Here is a 12,793-nt window from a genome sequence, read left to right on the forward strand (position 1 = left end):
TCCGGGGGAGGGAGCCGCGCGTAGGCCGGTGGGGGCGGGGCCATCGGTCTAACCCGCGGCGCCGGCGGCCTATGGGCGGCCGGGTCGGAGGGGTGCGCGGCGGGGGGCGGGCCCGGGCGCGCGGCCGTGCGCGGGGGCGCGCCGGCGGCGGCGGCAGCGGCTGTGGCGGCTGTGGCGGCGGCAGAGGCAGTTGGGGGGCGGGGAGTCTCGGCTGAGGCGTCCGCGGCGGCTCTGGCAGTAGCGGCTGGCAGCGGCGGCGGCTCCTAGCGTGGCTCGGCGTGGGGCCAGCTCCCGAGCTCGGAACCAAGCGCCCGGGGTCGCGGTCCCCGCCCGGAAAGTTTGCAGCGCAGCCGCGACCTCCCGGCCGGCGCGGCCCGGCATGAAGCGGCGCTGAGGAGCCGCCGCCGCCGCCGCCGCCTGAGGAGGAGCCGCAGACCCGGGCCACGCCGATGACTACTGCAAACTGTGGCGCCCACGACGAGCTCGACTTCAAACTCGTCTTCGGCGAGGACGGGGCGCCGGCGCCGCCGCCCCCGGGCTCGCGGCCTGCAGGTGGGTGCCGGGCCGGGCGGGACCGCGGAGCGTCGCCGCCGCGCGCGCCCCTCCCTGGCTCCCGGGCCGAGCGGCCGGGCCCGGCGTGTGGGGAGCGCGGCGGGGCGGCCGCGGGGCGCGCGCGGCTCCTCGGGGTCGCGGCGACGTGGCCGCGGCCGCGGGCTTGGCCCGGGGCGACCCCGCCGGGAGTGCGGCTCCGGCGCGCGGCCGGGGACGCCGGGCGGGGAGGCCGAGGGTAGGGGCCGCTGCCCGGGTGGCGCCCGCGCGCCCCGCCGAGCCGGCCCCTGGGAGACGCCCGCGGCGGCGCGACCGCGCGTGGCCCCGCGGCGGCTCTCGGCCGTGCGGCCGTCGGGGGCGGCCGGGGTCCCGCGCTCGGGGTGCGCGGCTGCCGCGGCGGCGCGTGAGGGGCGCGTGCGGGGCCGCGTTTACCTCCCCGGGCGGCTCCGGCGGGGCTCGCCGAAAGCGGGTGTCGTCTCCTGAGCAAGTTGTCTGGGAAGGTTTAAAAGGAAAAAAAAAAAAAAAAGAAAGAAAGAAAAGTGGGCCGCCTTTTTCGTAAGCCTCCTGGAAAGTTCTGGAAGCCCGTTTTTAGTTTAAGGAAGCGCTCCCCTCCGCAGATGTCTGAGGGGCGCCGGGAGCCGGGCGCGCGCTCCCTCCCGCTCTGGGTCGGCCCCCTCGGGAAGGAGCCGCGGCGGCGGGGCCGGTTCATTCCGTTCGCGCTCCCGGGACACCTGCGGGCGGGCGGGCTTCAGGCAGGAGACCAGACTCGCGCCTGTTGCTGCTTTCTGGGTGTCGGGGGGATGCTTCACGCTCGCGTTGCTGCTCGGCGGGCTTCTGCGGCGTCGCCGCGTTGGAAAACTTGGGAACGTGAGGCGCGGGGAGTCTCCGAGGTCTCCATCTCTCCGTCCAGCCTTTGCATGTGGGCGTCCCTCTCGGCCTCGGGACTCGCGCCGTGGACCCGCGGGCCGCGTTCATGTCAGCTTCGCTGACATCGTTGAAGCGCCTGACCTCATTTGAGGAGCCGTTGGGTGTCTTGTCGGGTTACAGAGGTGCGCGGGGGACGGCTGACCCCCAGAGGGCGGGGGACGCGAGGGCCGAGGAGACGGAACCCTGGCGGCGCGCTCTGTCACTGAGGTGAAGATGGCAAAGGGCGTCTGTGGCGAGGGGCGCCTGGAATTGTACTTCGGTTGTTGAGACTTAACGGTGAAAACAGTCTCTAAACCCTTGACGATGTCAGCACGCGCACACTTGGTCAGAGCACGTTATAGACCAACTCTGTGATTCTTGGTTGTAAAGGAGTGAGGGGAAAAAAATCTCTTCCAACTTGGTCATTATTTAAGACCCCATGGAGCAGGTGAATGTTTCGGTTAGGCCATCAGTAAGGCGAGGTGCTGATGGAAGCAGAAGAGAAAGTTATATTAAGAATGGAAATTCTCTGATTGCATTAGCAGAGATAAAAATTTTAACTTGTGTGCTCAGTTATTAGGGGAAAAAAATCTACAGTCAATAAAGATGTTAACCAGGCCTCCCTGGTGGCACAAGGGGTTACGACACAACCTGTGAAGCCCTCCTCAGCCACTGCAGCCCGAGTTCCATCCCAGCCGGCGAGGGTCTCACATGGCATGGCAGACTTCTCCTCAGCACTGTATTTCACTCAGTCTGCCTGTTCTGCTCCCCACTCTGTCTCTGCTAAATTCTCTCCCACCCTCCCCCCAACTCTGGCCTGTACCCCAGTTCTTGCATGAATAAATAAATAAATCTTTAAAAAATAATAAAGATGTTAGCCAATATGGGTAATAAAGGAGTATCATCATGTAAGTCAGACTCATGTGTGCATCCAAAATCTTAAATAACATTTAAAAGCTATTAAAACAACTTCTAAGAATTGATTTTTCCACTACACACACACAAAATTCCATTTTGATATTAGAATAGTTCTGGGAGTTAAGGCTTGAAACTTGATAGGTAACAAATTCTTAAAGCTAACAATTTTATGATTAAAAAGTCCACTTTAAAATACTCTAGTAGCTATTTTTTTAAAGTTTTTTTTTTTTTAAATTACAGTGAAATGCCAATGGCAAACCATTTTAAAGTAATGATTCAGTGGCATTTGTTGAATTCACAGCATTGTGCAACCACCACTTCTGTCTAGTTCATTTTCTCACCCTGAAAGAAACCCATTAAGGGGTTGCTCTTTATTCTCCCTCACTCCCTTCCAATCCCTGGCAACCCTGTCTCTAATCTGGGATCTGTCTCTGTGGATTTACCTAGTCTGGATATTTCATAGAAATGGAATCATGTATTTTTGTCGTTCATTCATGTTGTAAAACATGTCAGTAGTTCATTCCTTTCTTCACTGAATCTTCTATTGTATGTATCCCCCAATTTGTTTATCTGTTTATCCATTGATGGACATTTGGGTTGTTTTTGCCTTTTGGCTATTTTAAATAGTGCTGCTATGGACATGTAGCAGTTATTCTTCAAATTCTTTTGAAAAAAAATTTCCAAATGATTTGTTCTCAAGGTTCATGTTAGTCTCATAGTTATGAGTTGTAATTTGAAGGAGTAGAATAATTGACATGCGTTTGTTTAGGATGATACGTTTCAATGAGGTGGGTTGTAATAACAATTGCTTGGTAGAATTCAGATCAGTATTGGGTTTTATTCCTGTGTTTACTTGGTTTTGGGTTCTCTTTCCTCTCTGGAATGGACGTTCTGTGAGGGATGGGAGAGTATGTTAGTATGTTGTTTGTCGTTGTATTGTCAGTGCTTAGCACAGTACCATTAACATAATAGGTACCCAATATTTATTGAATTAATGAATACATACTGCTTAAGTTTTGGGCTAGAGTTTTTTTGTGTGGTAGAGGAAGTTGGTGAGACTTGTTTCAGTTCTTTGGCTTTTACTGGTCGTTTCCATAAGACTGCAGATCTTGGTAATTTCGTGTTGCAGTTGTTTTCCATTTCAATAAAGGTTTGAGAGTATTTGAATCACATCTAATTTTCCTACAGGAGAAGAATTTTGGAAAATGTTTAGATGTGTAACAGGAAAAGGGGAGGTTCCAGGGAACTAATTGTTTTGAAGTTCCTTTCTATTAAAGTCCATGTGTTTTGTCTTAATGTGGCGGGTGGCAGAACCTATTTAGTGCAGGCAGGTTTGGGGATTCTGGGGGCCCTTTCTCCCTGTCCTGTAACAGATGGAGGGGTGTAGTGAATGGAGACAGAGGATTTTAGGAGCTGAATTTAGTGACTGTCCTAAGCAAACTTGTTCAAGGGCAAATTAGATGATTTGAGTTGCACTTGATAATGTTGTATATGTTTGTGACTGACTTTTTAAGATTATTGTTTCATGAGGCATTAATTTTTTCCATTAAAGAAAATTAAAGATGCTAATCTTTAGTTTTTTTTTTAAGTGCTAGCTTTGATTTTTCCAGTTGGAAATGAATCAAACTATTTTGTAAGCTTTCTTTTAATATCTAACTTCAAATTGAGTTTATATCTCAATTGTAAATAGAAAATTTTAAGTTGGTGTTTAATGTTTCATTAACATTATTTGACATTATATAAGAGCAGCTTTTAGTGGGCCTCCCTGGAGGGGGAAGGGGTTAAGTCTCAGCACTATGACGCTATCCTCAGTCACTGCAGCACAAGTTCGATCCCCCCCATTATATCTCATTTAATTTGATGTTATTAATCTTTACTTTTCAAATTCAGAGTTTCATTTCTAGAATTTTTTCATTACTAAATACTATTTTATTTTATTTTTTTAAAGATTGATTTATTTAAGCATACAAGAGCTGGGGCACAGGCCAGAGATAGGGGGGGGTTGGGGGGTGAGAGGATCCACCAGAGACAGAGTGGGGAACAGAACAGGCAGACTGACTGAAATACATTGCTGAGGGGAGCAGCAAGCGAGACAGGAGAGGCCTGCTGTGCCATGCGGGTTTCTCCCTGGCGGGCCGGGGATCGAACTTGGGCTGCAGAGGCTGTGGATGCTTCATAGTGCGGTGCTTCACCTGTTGCGCCACCAGGGAGGCCCAGAAATACTGACTTTTTAGTCCAAACGAGAGTCCTAGGGAGGAGTGTGTACTAATCTGTGTATGGTGTTTTTATCTGCTGCTTTTTAAAAAAATACATATAATATGCATTTTTTTGGGTAAGGAATTTACTTCATGATATGTGTAAGTTTGTCAGATATTATTTTAAAACACAACTTTTTTCGTATATAAAGTTAAGAAACTTTTCTAGATTTATTTTCCTACTCTTTTTTTTTTTAAAAGATTTATTTATTTATGTATACAAGAGCTGGGGTACAGGCCAGAGGTGTTGGGGATGTGTGAGAGGACTCACTGGAGACAGCGGGGAACAGAACAGGCAGACTGACTGAAATACACTGCAGAGGGGAGCAGTGGGCAAGGCGGGGAGGTCCGCGGCGTCATGTGAGTAGCTCCCTGGCTGGCGATTGAACACATGCTGCAGGGGCTGCAGACAGCCCCATAGGCTGCATCTCAACCCTGTCGTGCCACCAGGGAGTTCCCTATTTTCCTACTCTTTATAATATTTTCATTTTGTATAATGTTTGAAGATCTGATTTATTTAAATAATTTCATTTTCTCCCTTGTCAGTTTTTATTGGTCATTCTAGTCAGTTTTTTTTTTAATCTTTTGTGAAAAAGATAATATACTTAACACTCTTAGTACCGTCCTTCATCATGTGGTTCTCTCTCAGCAATGGTGTTTAATATTTCTTAACTACCACAGAGAGACTGATAATAGGTTATTTTTTTCTTCTTCCTCTTTCCTAGAGCCTTTTCCCTGTAGTAAACTAAAACATTGAGGGGCAGATTCAGCTCTAGTCATTTAAATTTTACTTAGATAAGTTGGAGTATTTGTTTCCAGACATTTTTATCTTATCCTCTTCATTCTACTATTATTTTCAATGTTACCTTTCTCATATCTTCAATAAATATAAATACTGAAGGTGTTCGACTCTTAATTGATCTTGTATTTCTTGAATTGTCACTCACTATAGTGTAAAAGATGGTTGCTTTGCTAACCGTACTAAGTATAGTTGGATATTTAAATCAGTATGAAAAAAAGGGAAGTTGTATGGTTTCCTGTAGCAATGTAATGATGTGTTTGTATAACTCATTAGGTACTGTAAAGGAGTTGACTGCTGCTGAGCTTTTAATTTCATACTATACATACATCAGCTTTTACTGTAGACTTGAATGCAGTGAGAATATGCTTGACTTTTTCACTTGGAAGAATAACTTCAGGTTCTGTTTCTTTGACGCTTTTCCTAATAGGGGTAGAGGATGCTCCTGGGAGTATTAGCAGAAGCTTGTGATGGAGATTACTCAATGTGTTTTAGTAACTTGGGGGGGGGGGGGGAATCGAGCAGCAAAAATTTCAGTGTTTTATTGTTTTGTTAAAGCTTGGTTATTTATGAAAGCATTGCTTTGCCTGCATTTTCTTTTTTTTTTTATTTGCCAATACAGCAGGACTATTTTGGCATATATTTTAAACTGTTAGCACAAGTAGTACTGTAGTAGTTTTGTTACAGAGCAGCCCGGATATAAAACGGGTTGCTTGGCTGTGGGTCCTCACCTGCGTGCTTAAAAAGGGACTTATAATACTCCACTGCAGGCACACACAAACGGTTTCTTTCCAAGGGAAGGGGAAATGAGGAAATGTACAACTCAGGGAGAAAATAGGGAAATAAAATCTTAAATGCGTCCTACCGGATCCGCCAACCTGGAAACCCAGTGGCACTCTGAGACCTGCGAGCTGGCGGAGAGCCAAAAGGGTCCCCCCAAGGCCCACGTGTCTGGTTTTTATACCAAACCTGGCTGCTTAATTCCACCCTCAGGTTCCAGCAACTTTCCCTTTGGTGGTGACGGGATTTGTCTTTCCCAATGTCCTGATGGCCTAGGTCTGCAGTGGGGGTGGAGTCCACAAAGCCTGCATGGAATTAGCTGAGGACATCCTTTCCCCCTAACAGTTTTATTGTGATATAAAAAAATAAAAACTTGGATATTATGTGCATGATCAAGAATTTGTGGAGGTCTAGTAAGGCTAGTTTCAGGCATTTCAAATATTAATTCAGGGTAAGTTGTAGCATCAACTTACTGTGACTTGCCTTTTTGAGGCAACCAGTATATTTGATCTAAAATCAGATGAAGACCTAGCCAAAGCTGTTTTTGCGTTTTGCTCTATGTTTATTTTTTCAATGACATATGATCATAAGTACATTTTGGGTAAGAAAAATGCATTTTTTTTCCCAGAAGAGGTCATAATAAAATACTGATATATAAAATGGAAACTTCTTAGGAGAAGGTAATTTTTGTTACTGATAGTGTGCACTTTCCTTATTTTTTGATTAGTAGATGACTCAATACGGTGATGTCTTACTTTAAATAAGAGGTGGAGTTGAGGAAGCCTCAATACAGTGAAGTCAATCGAATTACTCTTGATAGGAAATCTGAGTCGCTTAAGCCTCATTTGATAGTAAGCTGTAGTTCACAGCAGTAACATAAATAAGGGAGGTGTTGTCTAAAGTTGTCCTGGTGGGTCAGGGGAGTAGACACAGACGACTTGGCAGTAGGCCTGGCTTCTAAAACAAAATCCAAGTCATCAAATTTGCCCAGGCATGCCATATGAGGTTCAGGTAACAGTGGAATTTAAGAGGAGTTTGTTCAGAGAGGCTTAGAGTCAAGCGCCTGCAAGCTTTTTTAACAAATATAAATTAACTCAAATCGCATGGGTCTGCGTATATTTCAGCTCTTGTGGCAATGTTTATGTAATTAAATTGCTTAACTCTCACCAGTTTACCTGAATTTGGTAAAATTTACAAGAGAGGAATAATTGGACTGGTAAGATTTGTGTAGCATAACCTATGAATTGATAGCTGAAACATAGTTGTTGGGATCTAGTTAATATATTGATCTTCCTATGTGTAAAGGAACTACATGTCTATGAACGCCTGAAAAGGCCCATATACACTGCCAAGTTACTTGAAAGCTTTGTTTTCCTACAAACTGTGACGTTTCAGTATGTCTAGTGTTACATTAGCAGATGAGAGTTTTAATATTTTAAAATGTTTTCAGTGTGTTGTTTTATTTTGTTTTTTGTTAACTTTTCTTAATTTTGTGCTACCTTTTCATCAGCTTTACTGTTTTAAGTAGGATATAAGATATAAGCTCGAAATCTGGTTAATTTCAGGTTAACCTTTTCTTTGTATACTTTTTTTAAAAATTTTTTTAAAGATTTATTTTTATTTATTTATACAAGCACTGGGTACAGTCAGAAGCGCGGGAGGGTGAGAGAATTCACCAGAGCCAGCGCGGGGAGCAGAACGACCGAAGTACACTGCTGAGGGGAGCAGCGGGCAGCAGGAGAGGTCTGCGCGCCACGTGGGACCCTCCATCAGTGGCCAGGGAGCAGCCGGGGATCGAACCGGCGCTGCAGAGGCTGCGGGCAGCTTCGCAACCCAGCGCTCAACCGCTGCGCCACCGGGGAGGCCCAACCTTTTCTTTGTATACTTTTTAAGAATGATGTTCATTTGTATCATATGTAAAAATATAGCTAAAATAGTGTTTTCCGTCAATGTAATCATTGCTCAGAACACTTTATTTTTTTTTTTTTTATTTTATTTTTTTTTTTTAAATAGAGGCATGTTTTTTTTTTTTATTTATTTGTTTGTTTGTTCGTTCGTTTTGTTTATACATGCACTGGGTACAGTCAGAAGCACGGGAGGGTGAGAGAATTCACCAGAGCCAGAGCGGGGAGCAGAGCAGGCAGAAGGACCGAAGTACACTGCTGAGGGGAGCAGCGGGCGGCAGGAGAGGTCTGCGCGCCATGTGGGACCCTCCTCCGGTGGCCGGGGAGCAGCCGGGGATCGAACCGGCGCCGCAGAGGTCGCCGGCAGCTTTGCAACCCAGCGCTCAACCGCTGCGCCACCGGGGAGGCCCGCTCAGAACACTTTAATGTACTACTTGTGAGTTGTACTTAAATGCAAATATTTTTCCAATAAAGTGCCATTAACAGCAAGTTAGTAGGACTACTTGTTACATGTAATTAAAAAAAAACAAACCTGGCTTAACAAATTGACAGAAGGTAAAAATTACTAGTGGAATCTCTGATTTACAAAACTCATTTCTCCCTTTGATTGAACTGTATTAGCAGTGGTATGGTGAGGTGAGTTAGTGGTGTATATAATTAGGAAGTAAACTGATGATATGCTTTTGAGTAGTCATTTTTTAATTAAAGGTACTTTCTAAGTAGCCATGCAGAATTAGAAAAATTCATCTATTGCATGGTAATATAAGGATAATGGATTTTTTAAAAAGATTTATTTATTTATACAAGCACTGGGTACAGTCAGAAGCGCAGGAGGGTGAGAGAATTCACCAGAGCCAGAGAGGGGAGCAGAGCAGGCAGACTGACGAAGTACACTACTGAGGGGAGCTGTGGGCAGCAGGAGAGGTCTGTGCGCCATGTGGGACCCTCACCCGGTAGCCAGGGATCGAACTGGCGCTGCAGAGGCTGCGGGGCAGCTTCTCAACCTAGCGCTCAACCGCTGCACCACGGGGGAGGCCCTGGAATTTTTTGTTTTAATTTTAGTGTTTGATTGGGTTGCATGTATCCATCAGCCTAATATTAAATATTGTCAATTCACTTGAACTTTGAAATTTATGAATTGAAGTTAGAGAATGTGGATAATATAATTGATAGAACTTAACACAAATCATAAAAGTATATATTCTTTTGATTTGTAAACATTACAGAGCAAAGAATGTCTGAAATTCATATGACGTTTACATCTGCGAGATCATATTGATTACTAAAGGAATATACATCTGTGAGGTCATATTGATTACTAAAGGAATATAAATTTTAACCATGTCCTTTATGTAGGAAAAGTGGGGGGAAATATAGAGAATTTTATCTAAATGTTACATATTTATTTTGGAGTCAGGGTGCCTTAATGGTACATCAGGACATGGGGGCAGGAGACTCAGAGGCCACAGGGCAGCCTGTCCAGGGACCCCAAGGCAAGGGTACACAAGGCAGTGGAATAGCCCTCGAGCACCGAGCAGTGCCGATGAAGTTCTCTCCTCAAAGGGCTTGACACTTAGTAGACTGGGGATAGGAGACTCTCAGCAAAGTGGCTAATCACCTCATCAGTTTCTCTTGTGGGCCTGAGAGACTTTTTGCCCGTCAATCTCCTAAGTAAAGGGCTCCTCATACCGGGGGGTAATTATATAGTTGAGGGCCACCACCATGGTCAGCAGCAGGCCTGGGGGGCTGGTGTTCATGGTGGCCCAGATAATTAGCTGTGCTTTCCCAGTACATGGTGTTGTCCAGAATGTTGAACTGGAACCTGGTCATTCTTGCCTCCTGAAGTAATCACCAGTGATTACTTACAGGATCCTGAGGAAATCACCAGTGAGTGTGCAGGACATTCAGAAATGTGATGTCACTACCCAGGACAAAGCATGCTAGGTGGGGAAATCTGAAGGTCTGCTCAACCTGCGAATTTTCTGTTTTCAACTTGCCACCACATTCCACAAGGGCTGATTAAAAGCAGCCACAAAGCAGAGATCCCAGGGGTCTGAGTAGCCCAGAAGCCCAGTCATAATGCAGAAGACTACCTGGTGTGCCTGTCACAGGTGGAAGCTGTGGAGCTAGAGCTACTTTTTTATTCTTTATGCAGCATAAGAGTGTTTTTAAAAAATATTTTTAAAGATTTATTTTTATTTATTTATGTATACAGGAACTGGGGTATAGGCCAGAGGTTCAGGGGGCTAAGATTCACCAGAGACAGAGTGGGGAGCAAAACAGGCAGATCTACCGAAATACACTGCTGAGGGGAGCAGCGGGCGAGACAGGTCTGAGCAGTTTAAGAGTTTTAAAGAGGGCCTCCCCGGTGGCGCAGCGGTTGAGCGCTGGGTTGCGAGGCTGCCGCAGCCTCTGCAGCGCCGGTTCGATCCCCGGCTGCTCCCCGGCCACCGGAGGAAGGTCCCACATGGTGCGCAGACCTCTCCTGCCGCCCGCTGCTCCCCTCAGCAGTGTACTTCGGTTCTTCTGCCTGCTCTGCTCCCTGCTCTGGCTCTGGTGAATTCTCTCACCCTCCCGCGCTTCTGACTGTACCCGGTGCTTGTATAAATAAATGAATAAATCTTTAAAAAAAAAGAAAAACATAAACAGAATAAAAAAAAAAAGAGTTTTAAAGAAACTTGATGTTTCCTCTGGTAGCAATACGTCTTCATAGTTTTCACTTCCTTTCAGTAAATTGTCAGTAAAAATGACATTCAGTGGCACAAGGGGTTCAGTCTCACTCAGCACTGTGAAGCTAGTCACAGCCACTGCAGCACGAGTTCAATCCCCAGCTAGGGAGCTGACCCACATGGCACAGCAGACCTCTGTCTTGCCCACTGCTTCCCTCACAAGTGTAGTCAATCTGCCTCTTCTGGTCCCCACTCTGTCTCTGGTGAGTCCTTTCACCCCTTCCCCTGGCCCCCCGCACCTCCGGCCTACCCCCCAAGCTCTTGTATGCATAAATAAACAAAATTAAACTGAAAAAAAAAATGACATTCAGGGAAAAATTGCATCCAGAAATTGTTGAAGCTAGGTGATACATGGGCATTCGTTAGTATGTCCTCTCTGCTTTGTTTGAAAACTTTCATAATACAAAGTTTGAAACCATTTGACCATGTGCTGAGAAAGAAATATTTTTTGTGTTTCAATCTAGCTTACACAGATATAGTTATTCACAGAAAACTGTATTAAACAGTATTAAAAAGTTGTTAGTCTCTACCTTCAGTTTGAAAAACACAGCTCTGGAAAATGGTTTCATTGTCCTGATTATATCAAAACTGAGATTATGAGATATTCTTGTTTTCCAAGTCATATTTCCCATATCTGTAGTTCTTTAATGCATTCCTTAATTTTTTTAAATGAGTTAACTTAGTGCTTTCTTTTTTGCTGGACAAATTGCTTAAGTTTTGCCACTTCCTGAAAATGAGTTGTATCTCTCCCTTTCTCTCTGCTCTCTGGCTAGAGTCACAGTCTTGGTCACCTTCTGTTTGGATTTGCATAATTTTCTCTTCAGATTTTATCCCCAGATTCAGTTTTGAAAGTCACAGCCAAGGTTATTTTTGATTTCTGCTCCTTCATATCTGTCTGTAACCTGCCGCCTCAATATACTGGTCCTCTTACTGTGCTTCACCTGTTTGTATCCCTCACTTGGTACATTACTGTCAAGTTCATTAATTTTATTAATCTCTTTTTAGTTCCCATGTGAAACTTTTCCCTCTGCCCTTCTTTCTGAAGTCTGCCAACCACAAGTTGTTTCATGGTCTTTATTTTTTGTAAGACAATTTAGAAACATTATTTTGAGGTAATACTAAGCTAGGTCCTAGTTCTAGATTCATGTCTGTGCTAGTTGTATGACTTTGCTAAAAAGCACAGAACAGTCTCAGATTAATTCAGTCCTTTAATAAGAGGGGAAATTGAGGTTCAAGTTGACTTGCCCAGAGTCATTTAACTAGTTAGTTGTAAAATAGAGATCCAGGACCTCTGATTCCTAGTCCTATGTTCTTCAGTAAGTTGCTTAACTTCTGCTTGAAAATTATAGTTGTTTTTGCACAATCTGTAATTTTGTCATTTTGTAACTTAAAAAATCTGTGTTCTGTTAGATAAATATTTAATCCAATGTTATTGAGTACCTATTAGCTGTAAGATATTTTTATCTCTTGGTCTCCTGATAATGTAAAGAGAGGTATTATATCCATTTTACACCTGTATGGAGATACAGATAGGTTTGATCATCTAGAAAGGAGAACAGTAGGTATTTAGATGCCGGTTTTCTGACTTGGGTTATTTCTACTGTGCCTCTTGACTCTCTACCCCCAGACAAAGTTTAAACACATATTCAGTTCTTTCCTTTGGTGAAAGATTCATGGTGAGCACATAGAATCACATCTAAATGAGCCAGGGCTTACAAATTACATATGTATGCCTATGACTAGATTTTCTGCTTTTGCCTCAAAATGGCTACTGGAAGGGATGCTTCTTACTCCTGCCTACTTTAGAAAATTTTAAATGGTCACAGTGAGACAACCAGACCAATAGAGGGTACTGCCCAGCTAACTGCCAGGTGATGTTCCAAGGTTTTTTTTTTTTTGTTGTTGTTGTTGTTTTTAAATTAATTAATTTATTTATTTATACAAGCACCGGGC

General features: G+C 44.8%; 1 protein-coding gene across 2 annotated transcripts in view; it reads left to right on the top strand.

Moving 5' to 3' along the window:
• Window positions 1-376: 376 nt before the first annotated feature.
• The window catches only part of NFATC3 (nuclear factor of activated T cells 3), a gene marked incomplete at its 3' end in the record, with an annotated part of 105,699 nt that continues 93,282 nt past the window's right edge, over window positions 377-12,793 (top strand). For both annotated transcript variants that reach the window (XM_084257448.1, XM_084257449.1), the window contains exon 1: window positions 377-552. In XM_084257448.1, coding sequence (XP_084113574.1) covers window positions 450-552 — 103 coding nt within the window. In that variant the 5' untranslated portion in view covers window positions 377-449. The remainder of the gene's footprint in view (window positions 553-12,793) is intronic.

This window comes from Talpa europaea, assembly GCF_964194135.1.
Source record: "Talpa europaea genome assembly, chromosome: 16".
Taxonomy (NCBI): domain Eukaryota; kingdom Metazoa; phylum Chordata; class Mammalia; order Eulipotyphla; family Talpidae; genus Talpa; species Talpa europaea.